General features: G+C 48.8%; 1 protein-coding gene across 4 annotated transcripts in view; it reads left to right on the forward strand.

The window, feature by feature from the left end:
* Positions 1–18082, forward strand: part of EML1 (EMAP like 1) — a 191760-nt gene that overhangs the window by 162712 nt on the left and 10966 nt on the right. For all 4 annotated transcript variants that reach the window (XM_040478209.1, XM_040478210.1, XM_040478207.1 and 1 more), the window contains 9 exons: positions 113–223; positions 1057–1152; positions 2742–2876; positions 3571–3670; positions 4580–4734; positions 6511–6636; positions 6876–7007; positions 9973–10040; positions 12300–12388. In XM_040478209.1, the coding sequence (XP_040334143.1) occupies positions 113–223; positions 1057–1152; positions 2742–2876; positions 3571–3670; positions 4580–4734; positions 6511–6636; positions 6876–7007; positions 9973–10040; positions 12300–12388 (1012 nt within the window). The remainder of the gene's footprint in view (positions 1–112; positions 224–1056; positions 1153–2741; positions 2877–3570; positions 3671–4579; positions 4735–6510; positions 6637–6875; positions 7008–9972; positions 10041–12299; positions 12389–18082) is intronic.

Here is an 18082-nt window from a genome sequence, read left to right on the forward strand (position 1 = left end):
AATGCAGAAAAAGACTTTTTGTTTGGACAGGATTGAAGTAATCCTGCAGCTTCGAGGTAAAGATAAATCTATGACCATCACAATGGGCGACTCTGTATTTCCTTTCAAACAGCAATTGCCCCCACACGTGCGCATCTGGGATTCTGTGACGCTGAACACACTGCATGTCATTGGAGTTGGGTTTTTTGACCGAGCCGTTACCTGTATCGCGTTCTCAAAATCTGTAAGTATGGGCCCTGTGGGTACTGGTGTCCTCGTCCCCAGGGAGGAGAGAATCAGCTCAAGGTTGAAGAGGGAGGAGGTTAACACGCTCCATAGCCGCCTGGGTGCGTGCACAGATTTGCATGATGGAACTGTCCCACGTCCCAGGTCCCCTCATTCAGAGGTCACACACACCCCCTCGGGTCGCACACGTGATGGGCAGAGGCCCTGCAACACCGGCTGCATGTTCCTTGAGGCACTTTTGCCGGCTCTGGCCTTGAATTTCACCTGCCCCTTGGTAGGCGGCCCCAGTGTGCCACCGTCATTCCCACACGGGTTGCCTGTCCCTAAGCAGGAGTTGGAGGGGACTCATGGTCTCCCAAGCCCCTCAGGATGTGCCCATGCGACAGATCCACCCTATAAGCCGCCGTTTCAGAAACTTAACATTCACACACACGTGCACGTGCTCACATCAGAGCACCACAAGCCTCAGCCCCGGAGGCTTTGCTTCCGCACAGCCTCCCAGCCTATGTTTGTCACACACGTGTGCTGCGTGTGCCGTGGGCACTGGCTTCTCCAGGAGGGGGTCCTGCAGCCCCTTCACAGGCTGGTCTTAATAGAACTGATGAGCCAGGGCCACCCCTGACCCCTCTCTGCCACTCCTGTCCCTCCATCACCCCACATCCGCCTGCCCTCCCCTGGGGACCAGGGAAGCAGGTCCCCAAAGTGGTGCATACATATTCTTTGGCCAAAATGGACTCCTTATTAAAAATAAAATTAATGTTGACCTTTAATGACTTTTAACCTATTTTATTCTCAAATGTAGTCTTCCTGTGAATGCCTTTTCTCTTCCAGAATGGAGGAAGCAATCTCTGTGCCGTGGATGACTCCAACGAGCACGTACTGTCCGTGTGGGACTGGCAGAAAGGAGAACGGCTGGCCGACGCAAAGGTCTCTCTCCAAGTCTCATGTTGGGCTGTGTTATAATTTCCCATTTTGGAGCCTTCTCCTTCCAGCCGCCTCCCGGGTCCCTTTCCTGCTTCTGAGTGGGCCAGTGGGCTCCCCATTCCCGACGCGGTCCCCAGGCGTGACGCGTGACCTGAGATTCCCTGACCCCCCGGCCACCTCCCCTCCCAGGGTGCCGTTCCCGAACCCTGGTGGGGTTTCTTCCTCTCGTCATGATATCTGTGAGGTTGTTTTCTTCCTCATTTGACAGCCCCTACCCTTTCAATCCACTCCATCGTTTCTGTTCTCTGCTGCTTCGTTTCATTCAGCAAACGTGCCCTTTCTTATTGTTGAGGGGGGCACTGCACATGTGATAAGTGAGACGTGCCCACTGCCCGGCCGGGGAGGGGACAGGTCAGAAGCAGCTGAGGGCTGAGGGACAGGGCAGCACAGCCGGCACGGGGCTTGTCCAAAGCTGAGTAGCCTCAGGAAAGGCGAGCCAGATCCCAGGCCCTCCCGGTGCGACTCTTCCTGTGGGGTGTGCTGGGGCTTCCCTTTATGGTCCCTTTTTTGAAGCTTTCTTGTGTTTTCCTCCCATTCAAATCATGAACGAATCCCAGTTTTTGCAGAACTGACTTTGGATTTTTCATCCTGTCATCCATTAACCTTAGATCACCTTCCTTCCCTAACATTAGGATTACCATCAGATCACCGTACCTTTCTCTCTTGAGTGTCTGGGATGTGGGGGTCCGTATTCTAATCCGGCACCTTTCCTAACACCTGTTTTCATGCTAGAGGCACGCCTTCTCATATTCTGGTCAAGTGTTTCAGTTCTGGCTATGTTGCTGGGTTGGAAGTAAACAGAGGCAAGTTATTACCCAGGTTTAAGGGCATATAACTGAATTTCAAGCAGAAGAAACAGTCAGGGTCAGCCAAAAAAGATACAGGTTCTGGAAATCAAGGTGACAGGGTCGGAGTTGATAAAGTGGCACCAAGAAAGCCAGATATCCAACCCTAGAACCCTAGCTTGGTCACGAGACCACCAGCAGAATGCTAGGAATTAAACCAGGAAGGAATCCCAGGGCAAACAGGGCAGCCACAGTCAGCCGAGAGTGATAGAGCTGTATGTAATCCAGATTCCTGGGCCCTCCCAGAGATCCCAGTCACTAGATGGGGATGAGGCCTGACATCTGCATTTTAACACGCATCAGGCGATTCTGTTGTTCAGCCACGGCTGGGAATCTGAGACAGGACAATGAGAGCAGATTCTTGAGGTTTTTGAGTCTCCACCCACCCCTAACCCAGCCCTTCAGCAAAAGTGTGCTGTGTGCCAGCTCTGTGTGAGGTCCTGTGGGGGGCCCTGCACAGACAGAGGACCTGTGGTCCCCGTCCTCAGGGCTACTGTCCAGTGGGGGAGACAGACAAGGAGAAGTTAAGGCATGCAGCAAACATGCACTGAGTGTTCACGGAAGATGAGTTCAAGGGGGAGAAAAATCAAAAGGCATAATGCTTAACCTGAATGAGTTCCCATGTTATTTATTTTCTTGAGTGTCCTAAGAGATTTGAGACATTTGATTCTCCTGTTTTGCTCAAAGTGTTCTAACGAAGCTGTATTTGCTGCGGATTTCCACCCCACGGACACGAATATAATAGTTACTTGTGGAAAATCACATCTCTACTTTTGGACCTTAGAAGGAAACTCCCTTATTAAGAAGCAAGGACTGTTCGAGGTAACGTCAAGTCACACTTGTTTTATTCTTCCCTGAGTGGTGCGTGTGATCAGCTCGCTTCTAAGGGAGCTTAGAATTTGTTTTAATTGGCAAATGTGCAAGTGTCTCTGGGGGAGGTAGCAATAATGACTATTCCCGCGGATTCCTAACAGAATTGGGGAGCTCCCTGTGTCTCTGTTGGTAACGTTGGTCATGCCAAGAAGGAAAGATGGACCAACACAGGGAGCAGCTCAGGGAAGGATGCCCTGGGGGCAGGGCAACCCCCTCCCGCCACAGGGTGGTTGCAAAGAACCACCAAGAAGACGCTCAGGCCTTGTCAGTACCAGGGACAGCGCCTCCTTCCCTATGGGGCCTTTCCCTACACGGAGTTGGGACCCCGTTATTCTGGTGCCAGGGCCCTGTTGCTAAAGCTAAAGTTCCTAAAGTCGTGACAGCCCGGCCCGCCCCCCAACCCTTCCAGCCCCCTCCTCTGCTCCAACTGTCTGCAGCTTTATAATTACCAGAAATGTCTCTATTTTAGAGCAGGTAACCTCACGGCCTAAGTTATGTAACGGGAGATAAAAACGAAAGGCATATGGTGGAGTAGCAGAAGCTAACACTATGCGGCTTAGGAGTGGTGTGATTCTGGGTGTTATTCATACAAAGAAGGGGATGTCTTGACTAAATGTGTACATATATTTACAACATTTTGCAGAAGCAAGAAAAGCCAAAGTTTGTCCTCTGCGTGACCTTTTCTGAAAACGGCGACACCATTACTGGAGATTCAAGTGGCAACATCTTGGTGTGGGGAAAAGGTAACACGTGATTGTTCCCAGAGCACAAACTTCTAGGGGGATGTTATAAGAAGTCAAACGTGACTTCTCTAAGAACTATTAATATCATCGATAGGATTACGGTAAAATCCCCAGTTTTTTAGGTACATACATACATGCGTAACTTGAAACCTTAAGACTAGAACAGATGAAAACAAGAATAGTCACTTTCTATCATTACAAAAAGGTCTTTAAGCCCAGAATAGGTTGATGGAATAGCTTTATTAGGAGATTAGGAGATCTCTTAACAGAGTATAATGAATAAGCTATCAACGACTATTTATTGAGCTGTAAAATAAATAAATTTCTGGTCCGTATGGCCTCTGGGAGACAGCTATTGAGAACCAATCACATGCAGGGCAGTGTGCTAAACACGGAAAGGAAAAACACACCATCCCTGCCCTTAAAGGACTCAGAGTTTGGGTTGGGGTGAAGGTGGAAAGAGACCCACGGATGTGATTTCAGACTAATGTGGCAACTGCTCTAGTATCCCTACTATTGTGGGGGCAAGTCTTCACACATCGCTCCATTTCAGCCTTAGCACGATCCTGAGGGGTGAGCGGGAGCCCCGTTACACAAAGGGGAAACTGAGGGGTCACTGAGTCACTCGTCAAGTGACACAGAGCACGTTAAACTCAAGCCCCTGTTTTCTGCCATGTGGAATCCCGCCATGCTCTCTCCGTCCTGTTCTTCCTTCTGGCATGTTCTCCTGAACTGTAAAGTAACCCAGGGCATGCTTTTCTGGTGCTTGGTGTGCTTCTAGAAATTGCGTCCCCTGGAGATTCGCACTGCAGAGCCAACAGGATCACGTTTTAAAACAAAAATGAGATGCGAGGGAGAGAGGCAAGTGTTTTGATAACGTACTGAGGATGGTTTTCTTGGTGTGTTTAGGTACAAATCGGATAAGCTATGCAGTTCAAGGGGCCCACGAGGGTGGCATTTTTGCACTTTGTATGTTAAGGGACGGCACACTGGTGTCGGGAGGAGGGAAAGACCGAAAGCTCATTTCTTGGAACGGAAACTATCAGAAACTTCGTAAAACTGAGGTAAGGCAGCAAGCAGCAGTATCGAAATTCACTTTGAACCTAAAACTGCTATATTAACCAGTTTCCTTGTTCGTTTGAAATCTTTAGCTTATGGTTTTGAAAATGGTTTAGATAAAATTTTATTAAATGGTGTAACATTATAAACTTTTTTTAGTGTTTATTTTTGAGAGAGAGAGACAGAGCATGAGCAGGGGAGGGGCAGAGAGAGAGAGGGAGACACAGAATCTGAAGCAGATTCCAGGCTCTGTGCCCCGATGCGGGGCTCGAACTCTGGAACCGCAAGGTCATGACCTGAGCTGAAGTCAGTCGCTTAACCGACTGAGCCACCCAGGGGCCCCAAATGGGGTAACATTATATTAAAGTCATGGAGGCAGTTTAAGTGTAACAACTAAAATGGAATTAGGTTTATAAAAATTTAGGTTATAACGTGTTTGACATTTAGAATGTCTTTATAATTGGACGGCCTCACTTTTCCAAGGGAATATTATCCATGTTATGATTTTTCATTAAGATCTTTCTTCGCTTTCCACTTTAATTTCTAGGTGTTACTTTGGAGACATTATCACTAGTATTTACTGAGTATTTACTTTGTATGTGGCTGAGGGCCGACACGTTCTTTAAAGCTCTAACTCCTTTTAGCATCTACTTTACCTCCTCATTACATGGCCAGCAGCCCTACACACCAGTAGGAGCCCCAGACAAGAAATTTAATATGCCTTCCACCCCCTCACGAAATTTTCTGTCTCAATGAGCTCCGGGAAATTATGAGCAGACAGACATTAAGGTCGGCATCATTGTGAAGGTTGATGGTCTTTATCCCCAGAGTAGAATGGACACATTCTAGAACTTTTCCAATTTCTTTTTTTTTTTTAATTTTTTTAATGTTTATTTTTGAGACAGAGAGAGATTGTGAGTGGGGGAGGGGCAGAGAGAGCGAGGGAGACACAGAATCTAAAGCAGGCTCCAGGCTCCCAGCTGTCAGCACAGAGCCTGATATGGGTCTTGAACCCACAGACTGTGCGATCGTGACCTGAGCCAAAGTCAGACACTTAACTGACTGAACCACCCAGTTAATTTTTTTTTAATGACATAAAACATTTTTTCAAATGACATAAAATTCATACCACATAAAATTAGCCATTTTATTTTTAATGTTTTTTTAAATTTATTTTTTAATGTTTATTATTTTGAGAGAGACAGAGTACCAGTGGGGGAGGGGCAGAGAGCAAGGGAGACACAGAATCCGAAGCAGGCTCCAGGCTCTGAGCCATCAGCACAGAGCCCAACACGGGGCTCGAACTCACGGACCGCGAGATCATGACCTGAGCTGAAGTCGGACCTTTAACCGACTGAGCCACCCAGGCGCCCCAAGAATTTACCATTTTAAATTACAAATAAATTTTATGGCATATTATTTTAGTCTTTGTTTTCCAAATTTTTACCTGCTACTGCTGTCCCAATGCCACAGCAAGAAAAGAGTGAACTAACCAGTGTTATTTATTTTTTAATCTTATCCAGAAAAAAAATGCTTCATTCTTTATTGTTTTTTCTTTTAACAACCTTACTCTTACTGATTCTTTTAAGGTACATGTGTCTTTGGAGTTTAAAAGTCAGATTGGGGGTTCTGATCATCCACTCAACAAATCCTGGCCGTGAACCTTTCTCTCCATGTTACGTGTATGGGGGGCGGGGGGAGCTGTCATGATACACAAGCAGACATTTTGAATGGCGGAGCTAACATTTCATGACATCATCAATCTTTTCTCTTCAACGCAGATTCCAGAACAGTTTGGCCCAATCCGGACGGTGGCCGAGGGGAAGGGGGATGTGATCTTGATAGGCACAACCAGAAACTTTGTTCTGCAAGGCACCTTGTCAGGGGACTTTGCACCCATCACTCAGGTACGTTCCGGCCCAGCAGGCCCGCCTCATTTTACGTACTGTCAGAATATAACAAAGCGTCATGAGGAGGATGACATTCCTTTTTTTAGACCAACATGACCTTCCTCGGCACCAGCACTTGGGTTCCCGCTGTGACTTAGGTGGGGCAGGAAGGGAAGCCGGCGTGAAGTGTGTATTCGCCGTGGGTACCCCGCCGCCAAGGCTCCCGAGCATTGACTGGCTGTCTTGGTCCTTTGCAGGGTCACACTGATGAGCTCTGGGGACTGGCCATCCATGCCTCAAAACCTCAATTCTTGACCTGTGGGCATGACAGGCACGCCACTCTCTGGGACGCTGTTGGCCACCGGCCCGTCTGGGACAAAATAATAGAGGTAGACGTGCACGTTACATTCCATTTTTCTTACAACAGTTCATCTGGAACGTGTTCATTTATTTTTTTTTTTTTTTTTGCGTGAAATTTTGATAGTGACGTAAAACTGTCCCAAAGTAAATGTCGCCAGGTTTACCTCCTTCGAATGGCACTGCTTTACTTGCCTCACGCGGTCTCGTCCATGTAATTCTGAAGCGTGCTGCTGAATTTTTCAACAGCAAGTTAGCCTTCCGGAGTTGGGCTTTGGGGTCTCCTGACCGCAGAGTTCCTTAACTGGCTTCCGTGCTGAGAAACCCTTGTGACGAGCCCGCGTACCATTTACGGTGTACATTTTGAATGAGAGCGTATGCATACGACTTGATTTATCTCTACAATTTGAGTTTGATGATGACGCTCTAGGTTTTTTTTGTTTTTGTTTTTGTTTTAACGTTTATTTATTCTTGAGACAGAGAGAGACAGAGCATGAACGGGGGAGGGGCAGAGAGAGAGGGAGACACAGAATGTGAAGCAGGCTCCAGGCTCTGAGCCGTCCGCACAGAGCCCGACGCGGGGCTCGAACTCACGGTTCGTGACCTGAGCCGAAGTCGGATGCTTAACCGACTGAGCCACCCAGGTGCCCAATGCTTTAGTTTTAAGTCCGCAACTGTGTGATCTTTGCCAAAGGAACTCAGATTACATACCAGAGTGCCGAAATACCTTTGCCCTATGTGGAACACAGCAGTGGCTACAGTTACTGAGCTCCAGGCGCCGTACGTGTATTATCCTTGATCCCAGCAGCAGCCGTGGGGGGTGGTGTTACTGAATTAGAAACTGAGGCTTTGAAAAGTCAGCTAGCTTGCCGTGATCACTGCCTTCAGCAAGCAGCAGAGCCGGCTCGGTCTGATTCCCAAACCCGGGGTCTCCCGCCGCATGGTGGCTCAGTGAGATAAAGTACGTCCCGTGTGACCTGTGCCCTTGAGGACATGGCCGGTCCAGGGCCAGGGGCAGCCGCTCTGCAGACCCCACTCCTCCTCGTAACCGTCGCAGAGGTCCCGGCTTTTCCTGGCATGCCGAATCGGCACTTCCGCCCTCTTGCCCCTTAGTTTCGGAGAAGGTCACCAAGGGTTGAGAGCTGGCCGTCACCGGTGGAGCTGAGCACGGAGGTGACAGGGCCAGCACCACTCGGAGGAAAGAGTGGGTGCGGCCCAGCCGGCAGGAGGGGCTGAAGGAAGTGTTGTCCTGTGTTGCACCTGTCCCCTGGGGGGCCTTGGGGGGACAGGTGGGGAACATCCGAGGGGGCTGCACAGAGGTGACAATAACCTCCAGGCATGGCGGTGGCCATGGGGGTCCGGGAGGGCGGCCTCCCTAGCCCCACTGGAAGCAGTACCAGGTGCCTCCTCCCCCTCCCCTGAGTGTTCACCCCTCAGCCTGACATAGGGGAAGGGGCTCAGAACCAGACACCTAAAAGCTCTGTGCTGAAGTCCTACCGCCTTTGCCCACTGGCCGCGTGGGTTTGGACACACCCACCTCAGGGGCTTCCTCTCCAAAACGTCCGGAGCCTGAACGAATCACACGGTAAAGCTTCACCTGGCGGGAGTGTCTCTCCATGTATCGGTGGCGGCCCCAAGCTTGGTCACGGCTCCCGCTGTGGAAGAACCATTGCCACGACAGAATCAGTCCCTTAAGAGTTTCTGGTCTCTCATTCTCTGAGTGCATCCGATGGTTTCTAGTGCCTCTTTCTGTCTCCACTCCCGTGGGAGCTTCTTTCTTCCGCTCACTGTGCTTCACGGCCTGTCACTGCAGTCCGTTCTAACCGAGCGATCTATAGAAAACACAGATTCAATCAAGTCACGCTTTTTTTTTGGAAGATTTTACTATTTTTCAGCGACCTCTCCACCCAGCGTGGAACTCGAACTTACGACCCTGAGATCGAGGGCCGCACGCTCCACCGACTGAGCCAGCCAGGCACCCCGATCATGTCACTCTTTTTGTGGAAAGAAAAATAATCACGTCACTGTGTTACTATTTTCCGGTGATCACAGCCCTTAACGTGCTGGTGCAGCTTCCATCCTACACGCCATCTGCCACGCTTTCCTGTCCCACCGGGAACATTCCACGTTGTAAACGCCCTGACTCTCTACCTGCTATTCCTCGAATATGCCCCCAAACTGTGTTGCTTCTCCCTCTTCGATCACCCTCTTGTCCCTTTAACACCCGATCCAAGAAAATACCGGTTGGGGTGTCCACCTCTACCTTCACCACCGATGATTCTCTACTGGACGACCTGGGGGATCTCTGCACCCGGAAGCCTCCACCCAGCCTCCCCATCCAACTTCATCTAACTCTTTCTCTCCTGGGACTTGACCACTTGCTTTTCCCTCTGTCATTGACCCCATTCTACCTTGTGTCAGAGTTAGTGACGAACACATTAGTGACAAACACCAGATCCAAACCTGGACGTGCCTTACCCATCTTGAGATCCTTCCAGGGCTCCCGGCGGGCACTCGTCCAGCGTCCACTATGGGCACTGGGCACGCTGGCCATGTTTCCAGGCAAACGAGGCATACCATCAACAGGCTTACCGTTCAGTGTGGGGGTCAACCAAGTCCTCCTCCAAGACTTGGAGGGAGAGCGTTTACCTGTTGGCCTGTCATCTGATACCTGTAGGTCTGAAAAGATAAAAGACAGGAAGAGAACAATTCTAAAGGGATACAAATTTCATATTATCGACGTGTGACCTTCGTCTAAGTAGGAAAGCGGTTTCCTCTCTTGGAGGGAAAGGAGACGTCTAGTTTAAATGGGACCATGTAGCCCTTTGGAAGAGCCGTGCGTGTGTGGGTGTGTGTGTGTGTGTGTGTGTGTGTGTGTGTGTGTGTGCGTGCGCACGCGTGTGAGTGTGTGTGTGTGTGTGTGTGTGTGTGTGTGTGTGTTTTCTGCAGTCGTGCTGTGTCTGGCCATCAATTTACACTTCCTTTAAAATATTTTAGGATCCAGCTCAGTCTTCTGGTTTTCATCCTTCAGGGTCTGTGGTTGCAGTTGGAACACTGACTGGGAGGTGAGTCCGCGTCAGCACAGCTCGTGCTCTCAGAGTGCATGGAAAAGAGGCCGCGGTCTGTGTTTCCCTGGGGACGGGCACGGCCTAGCTCTTGCTGTCTTCTCTCAGCTTCTAGCAACTGACCAAGGACTAAGTCACACCTCGAAAGTAACAGGACAGACAGGGGTCCTTTGCATTTGGGACCGTGGGAGAGTCTGAGGAAAAGCTATGGACCCTTCTCCTAGAAAAGGCACCCCCCGCCCCCGCCATCCACGCACACACACGTGCTTCCCGACAGTTTTGGGGCTCTGTGGAGCTCCTCAAGCCCTGACCTGCAGGCCATGGGAGGAACCCCAGCTCTGGAATCGGGCGAGAAAGCATTTCGAAGCGCTGAGAATTTACCAGTGCTTTCTCTTGCTGCCCTTTCAAAATTGTAGAAACTACCCAGATCCTGAGCCTCAGATTCAGACTCAGCTAGCACTTTTGTACCAAGCGCCTCCGACATGCCAGGCCGTTGGTCTGCACTTGAATCCCCGCTTTGCCACTTGGCAGCAATGTGTCTCTGAGCCGGTTAAACAGCCTCTCCGAGTTGTTGCTTTTTTATGAATTGTGACAGTATTATCTGCCTAGCCACACACTGCCTAGCTGATGACTGAAGGCGGTGTCTGGAGCACTTTATGGGCTTGCCTGGCAGGCAGGGTCAATGGTTACGGTTATCGTTGATTTATATATTTTGGATTGCACTTTTAGACTATGTGTCATAGTATATGTACTTATTGTGGTTTAATCCAAATATGTTTGGTGGTTTCCTACCATCCTCCCTCTCTAAAAAGCAAACCCCTTAGGCTCTGTTGTGATGACTACGGAGTGTGTATAAGGAAAGAGTAACCATTCATAAGTCACAGGTAGCCGTGTCTTAAGAGTTGGGCATTTTGTAGCCAACAGAATTCTTCATGAAAATGTTTGCATACACATATGCACAGACACACACACACACACACTCACTCACTCACTCACTCCTTCCTGTTAACTCTCCTGGGGTCAGTGGACGCTTCAGACTCAGCAGGCTCTGATGAATGGCTGACAGCTGGTTATCACCAGACCTGCATGCTGACTATGGCAGCAGGACAGGGGATGGTGACGGTGTCAGGATGCTCAGAATCACAGACGAGGTCCTGCGGGTGGAAGAGATGGCATGCGGAACCTGCTCCCTCCCCCCCCACCCCGCCCCCAGATATGCCTCCCATATCTCTGGTCCAAGTGCCGGCCTTAGGTCTGGAGGGGACAGTTCACAGGGCTGCAGAGCAGCGCCTGGTCAGCCCCAGCCTCTCCACTTCTGACGTTCTGACCTCTGTTAACGTTAAACAGACATTAACGGTGAATGGTTGTTGAGAACGTAAGGAATCAGAGTCGAGAAGCCAAACCCACAATCCAGGGGCTGGCCCGTCCCATTGAGTGGTGGTGGTTGGGCCCAACTAGAAGGCAGGAAAACAGTAGTGCCGCGTGGCGGGCATGCCCGTGGGACGCACGCCACCGGGGGTCACGTCACCGAGGTTTGAAACTGCCACAGCCGGGCACCCACAGTCCTTTTCGCCCCTGAGAGCCCTGCGGTCCAAGTAACTGCCCCCACCTGAGAACACACAGGCGGGAGAGTGTGGTCATTCCACAGCTCACACTTACCGAGTACCGTGTCCTTGTCGGAGGAGACGAAGCTTGTCTGTGCACGTCGTAGTTTGCTACACAGTGCACCTGGGCCCCCATCCTCATTTTACAGTTAAGGACCCAGAGCCCAGACCAGTCCTGCCCTTCCTCCGCTCCCTCCACCTTGCCGTCACCCGGCTGGTGCACGCCAGTGTTCACGGACATTCAGACACCATGACGCTGTCCCAGCCCCAGCTCTGCACCCAGGCCAGGTCTCGGGCTAAACGCCCGTGCAGGCAGCCCCCTCACTGCTCCCTCTGGCCAGGCCCACCTTCCCTGGCCAGGGCTTTACGCCCTTTTACGTGTAAGTGACAAAACTCAGACCCTGAGGACCTGTCACGACATTGGAACTGAATTGTTTCGAAGGGAAGCCAGCGTGTTGCTGCTTTCTTTAGGAAATGCTCAGGTGAAGGAACTTTCCTTTAAATAAAAGCTGGGAACAAGCATTCTTGTTGAGCAAAGAGTATTTTTCAGCAAGCCCTTAGAGTAATAGTTTTTAATAGTTACTATCGATTGTAATAGTCTTCCTTCATTGTCTCACCAGACAACTTATTGTGCTTTTTCTCATGTTTCCGACAGGTGGTTTGTGTTTGACACGGACACAAAAGACTTGGTCACCGTTCACACGGATGGAAATGAACAGCTCTCCGTAATGCGTTACTCCCCAGGTCAGCGTGCAGACCGCCCCGCTGTGCGGCTGCAAAAGATGTGTGAAATTCCGTGTAGATGTCTTTTAAGGAAAAACTCTCACAAGACTCCTCAGAGCAAGTTTATACTGCACACGACTGTGGCATTTGGGTGTCCTCGTCCCCACTGTGGGTCCCTGTGCTTGGGGGTTTTTACCTCCTTACTGTGGAAAATGTCAAACGTAGACAAAACTAAACCAGTTTGCATAATGAATCCCCGTATATTCGTGACCGGGCTGCCGAAGTTATGGACTCCCAGCCGACTTGTTCATCCAGAGCCCCACCCACCACCCCTTCCCATGTGATTTTGAAGCAGTTCCCAGACGTCTCATCCTTTCATCCATTAATGTTGCTATATATAGTCTTAAAAAGATGAAGCCTCCTTATTTTTTAAGAGCTTTATTTAGTTGTAATTTACAGACAGTACTTTACCCATGAGAGTACATTCAGTGAGTCTGGGTGAATTCATGCAGTTGTACAGCCGTAACCACAAATCAATTTAAGGACCTTTCCAGCACCCCAAAAGATCCCCCCCCCCCCGCCACTGCCCCTTAGCAATTACTCTCTACTCCCACCGCTTAGCCTTAGGCAACCGCTGATCTGTTGTTCTGTTCTATAAATTGCCTTTTCTGGACACTATCATATACTACACAGCCTGTAGCATGTGGCTTCCTTTCCCTAGAATACTGTTTTCGAGATTAATTCATGTTCTTATATGTGTATCAGTAGTTTATTCCTTTTTAGTTTTTTTTTTAAGTTTATTTTTTTGAGAGAGAAAGAGAGAGACAGCGTGAGTGGGGGAAGAGCAGAGAGAGGGAGGGAGACACAGAATCTGAGCTGTCAGCACGGAGCCCGACGCGGGGCACGAACTCACGAACCGTGAGATCATGACTTGAACCAAAGTTGGACGTTCAACCGATGGAGCCACCCAGGCGCCCCAGTAGCCTATTCCTTTTCAATTGCTCGACAGAATAGATAGTATTCCATTCTGTAGACGTACCTCCACGTGTTTATCCATCCATCAGTTAGCGGTCACATGGGTTGTTTCTGGGTTTTGGCTGTTCCGAACAGTGCCGCTGTGAACACGCATTATACGTTTCTTTGTAGTCATTTGTTTTCATTTCTCTGCGGTAAATTCCTAGGAGTAGGACTGGTGGCTTGCACGGTAAATTTGTGTTTAGCATTGTATGAAGCTGTGCCAAACTGCTCTCCAGAGAGGCTGCACCGTTTTCCATTCCCGCCAGCAACGCATGAGGGTTCTGGTTTCTCCGCGTTTCCACCGACACCTGGTAGTGCCTGCGTCTTTTAGGACGGCCGTTCTGGTAGGGGCAGAGTAGTATCCCGACGCGGTTTGATTTTGCATCTCCCCCACCGCTGTCAAAGATGCTGAGTCTGTTTTCCTGTGTCTGCCAGTCACTCCTGTCTCTTTGGTGAAATACCTTTGCAGATATTTGGCCTGTTTTTTTTAATTAGGTTGTCTTACTCTTGTGTTGGAAGAGTGCTTTCTAGAGTCTACGTGTAAGTTCTTTTCTTTTTTTTTAATTTTTTTATGTTTGTTTATTTATTGAGAGAGAGAGAGAGCAAGCCAGGGAGGGGCAGAGAGAGAGGGAGAGAGAAATCCCAGGCAGAGCCTTGATGCGGGGCTCGAACTACCGAACCGTGAGATCGTGACCTGAGCTGAAACCAAGAGTCGGACGCTCAGCTGACTGAGCCACCCAGGGGCCCCTACATAGAAGTTCTTTCCCAGATGCACCGTTTGCAAATATTTGCCCCCAGTGTGTGACTTGTCTTTTCATCTTCTCAAAGGGGTCTTTTGAAGCAAAAGCTTTCAATTTTGGTGAGGTCCAGTTTGCCGTGTTTTTCTCTGATGGATCGTGACTTTGCTGTCAGACTCCAATCATGAAGCATTTCCCTGCTGCTTTGTTTTAGAAAGGTGTTTGTTTTGGCCTTGACGTTTAGTTGATTCTTGGGTATTGCAAGACGCAAATGTTTAATTTGACTGAGCCCCCCGGGCGCCCCATAGTTCAGAGTGAGTTTTAAAGCTGAGCCGTTGGACTCCTCCAACTTTGCGGTGCCTTTTCAGAGTTGTTTTGGCCATTATAGGTCCTCACCATTCGTATATAAATTTTATAATCAGCTCATCCATTTCTAACTTTAAAAAGTCTGCCACTGGGGTGCCTGGGTGGCGCAGTCGGTTAAGCGTCCGACTTCAGCCAGGTCACGATCTCGCGGTCCGTGAGTTCGAGCCCCGCGTCGGGCTCTGGGCTGATGGCTCAGAGCCTGGAGCCTGTTTCCGATTCTGTGTCTCCCTCTCTCTCTGCCCCTCCCCCGTTCATGCTCTGTCTCAAAAATAAATGAACGTTAAAAAAACATTTTTTTTTAAAGTCTGCCAGGATGTTAATAGGGGTTGTGTCGAATTTGTAGATCAGTACGGGGAGAATTGCTGGTGTGACAGTGCTGAGTCTTAATCCTTGAGCACAGAATGTCCGTTTGTTCAAATCTTTTTTTCTCGGCATTGTTTCCATTTCCAGTGCACAAGTTACACTTCCTTTGTTAAGTTTATTCCTAAGTGGTGTTATATCTTTTGTTTGTTAACGCTTATTTCTTACTGAGAGACAAAGACAGGACGTGAGCAGGGGAGGGACAGAGAGAGGGGGAGACACAGAATCTGAAGCAGGCTCAGACTCACAAACCACAAGATCATGACCTGAGCCAAAGCCAGATGCTTAGCTGACTGAGCCGCCCAGGTGCCCCTAAGCGGTATTATTTCTATGCCATTGTGAATGGAATTATTTTCTTAACTTTATTTTCAGAATGTTGGTTGCTAGCATAGAGAAATAAAATTGACTTTTGCACATGGATCTTATATCCTGCAACCTTTTAAACTCCTTTATTAATCTTAGTAGTTGTGCGTGTATATGTAAAATCCTTGGGATTTTCTTCATACAAGATCACGTCATCTGCAAAAAAGAGCGTTTTGCTTCTTCCCTCCCGATCTGGATGCCTTTAATTATTTCTTCTTTATTGCATTAGGCCGACCCTCCAATACAAGGTTGGAGAAGTGGCAAGAATGCAGCCTTGCCTTGCTCCCAGTTTTCAGGGAAGAGCTCTCGGTCATTCACCACGAAATATGATGTTACGTGCCCTTTAGCGTGATGAGCAAGGTCTTTCCTACTCCTAATTTGTTTAAGGTTTTTATCAAGAATGGGTACGGGATTTTATCAAATGCTTTTCTTTTGTCAAATACATCTATTAAGATGACAAGGTGATTTTTTTAATATGGTCTGTTATATTAATTTTCAAACGTTAACCCAACCTCGCGTTCCTGGGACAAATCCCACTTGATCTTGGCATATCGTCCTTTTTAGATATCGCTGGATTCCATTCGTCAAGGATTTTTGCGTCTCTGTTCATGAGGGCTGTTGGTCTGTGTCTCTCTTTTCCTGTGATGGTTTTGTGTGGCATGGTTATGAGAGTGCTGCTGTCTTACAGAGAACGTTGGGAGATGCTCCTTCCTGGCTTATCTTCTGAAAGCGTATCTTAAGGATTAATGTTATTTCTTTATTAAATATCTGGTAGAATTCACGTGAATTTTGTGAACCATCTGGGCTTTTCCCAGATGTGGAAGGATTTTTAGTTATTAATTGCTAATCCAGTTTCTTGTTGTAAGTCTCTTCCGAATGTTTGTTACTTCTTGAGCTGGCTTTGGTAGATTGTCCGTTTCATCTAAGTTGTCATAATGTGTTGGCACGAACTCATTCCTAATATTTGCTTACAATCCTTTTAATTCTCTTGAGGTTGGCAGTGGGGTCTCCTCATTCATTCTTGATTCTGGAATCTCTGTCCTCTCTTTTCCTCTTGGTCAGTCTGTCAATTTTGTTGATCTTTTCAAAGCACCAACTCCTGTTTTTATTGACATTTCTTTTTTCGCTGTTTTTCCTGTTCTGTATTTTTTTCCCCTTCCTCTGCTTGATTAATATGTAGTTTGCCCTTCTTTTTTAGTTTCTTAAGGTAGATAAGCTTAGGTTACTGATTGGAGACCTTTCCTTTCTGGTATAGATGTGTTTAAAGCTGTAAATTTCCCCCATCAGCTCTGCTTCAGTCACACCCCATAAACTTTGATACATTGTGTTTCCATTTCCATTCAGTGAAAAATATTTCCTAATTTCCTTAATGATTTTTTCTCTGGCCTGTGAGTTATTTAGACGTGTATTGTTTAATTTCCAAATAGTTGGGGGATTTCCCATATTTTTTCCTGTTCTCTAATTTGACTTCATGGTGGCCGTAGAATGTATTTCGTATGACTCTAATCACCTTCAATTCATCGAGGCTTGTTTTTATAGCCTAACATGTGCTCTATCCTGGGTGACGTCCCAGGTATGCTTGAAAAGAATGTGTATTTAGGGGCGCCTGGATGGCTCAGTTGGTTGAGCATCCGACTTCGACTCAGGTCACGATCTCACAGCTCGTGAGTTCGAGCCCCGCATCGGGCTCCGTGCTGACAGCTCAGGGCCTGGAGCTGCTTCGGATTCTGCGTCTCCCTCTCTCTCTGCCCCAAACCCACTCACATTCTGTCTCTGTCTCTCTCAAAATAATAAATAAATAGGGGGCGCCTGGGTGGCGCAGTCGGTTAAGCGTCCAACTTCAGCCAGGTCACGATCTCACGGTCCGTGAGATCGAGCCCCGCGTCGGGCTCTGGGCTGATGGCTCAGAGCCTGGAGCCTGTTTCCGATTCTGTGTCTCCCTCTCTCTCTGCCCCTCCCCCGTTCATGCTCTGTCTCTCTTTGTCCCAAAAATAAATAAACGTTGAAAAAAAAATTTTTTTTTAATAATAAATAAATAAACATTTTTAAAAAAGAAAAAGAACGTGTATTCCACACTCCTGGGCGGAATGTCCTAGATAAGTCGGTTAGGACAAGGCGGTTGATGATCTTCAGAGTTAATGGATGGTGTTGTTCGGTTCATCTGTATCCCTGCTGATTTTCTGTCTGATTGTTCTGTCATTTGTTGAGAGGGAGGAACTGGAACCTCCAGCTGTTACTGTAGAATTGTTCATTTCTCTTAACCTGCTCTCGCAACTTGGCTTCATGTAGTTTGAATGGACGATGGGACAGAGCTGTGCTCAGACACCCCAAGCCAGGAAGGCATCCTCTGCCAGTGGACGTGTGGGCAGGTCGAACATGGCCAGATTCGGGCTGTTTCCAGGTCTGCCCGGCTTTCGCTTCTGCTGTGCAGCCTCGGTGTGGCCAGTAGCGTCTGGGTAGCTGGGGGCCCCTCCTGCCTGCCACACGCCTGCACGCAGCCTCCCGTCACTGGGAACAGGCTCGCTCCAGCCACAACTGTAACCGCAGGCTGGTAGAGCCCTTGGCCCTCTCCGCCCAACCACCCTGGAGATCGTCACTTCCGCCGACGGGGTTGCTGGGCGTGAGTGTCACCCGGGGCTCTACGAGGAGTGAGCCGCTTGACCATAGAAACAAAGCCCCTGGTCCTCACAGCCAGCTCTGCCCTGCCAGACCCCCTGAGCCAGCCCAGCTGGAGGGGTGAGAACAGCCCCAGCCCCAGGCAGGCACACTGCAAGGCTCATACCGTTCTCACCCCAAATTCAGCAGTTTCTTTTATATATACGTGTTTGCTTATTTTTGAGAGAGAGGGAGGGAGAGAGCGGGCTAGTGGGGG

The sequence above is a fragment of the Herpailurus yagouaroundi genome, unplaced genomic scaffold, assembly GCF_014898765.1.
Source record: "Herpailurus yagouaroundi ecotype Mexico unplaced genomic scaffold, PumYag 141, whole genome shotgun sequence".
Lineage (NCBI taxonomy): Eukaryota > Metazoa > Chordata > Mammalia > Carnivora > Felidae > Herpailurus > Herpailurus yagouaroundi.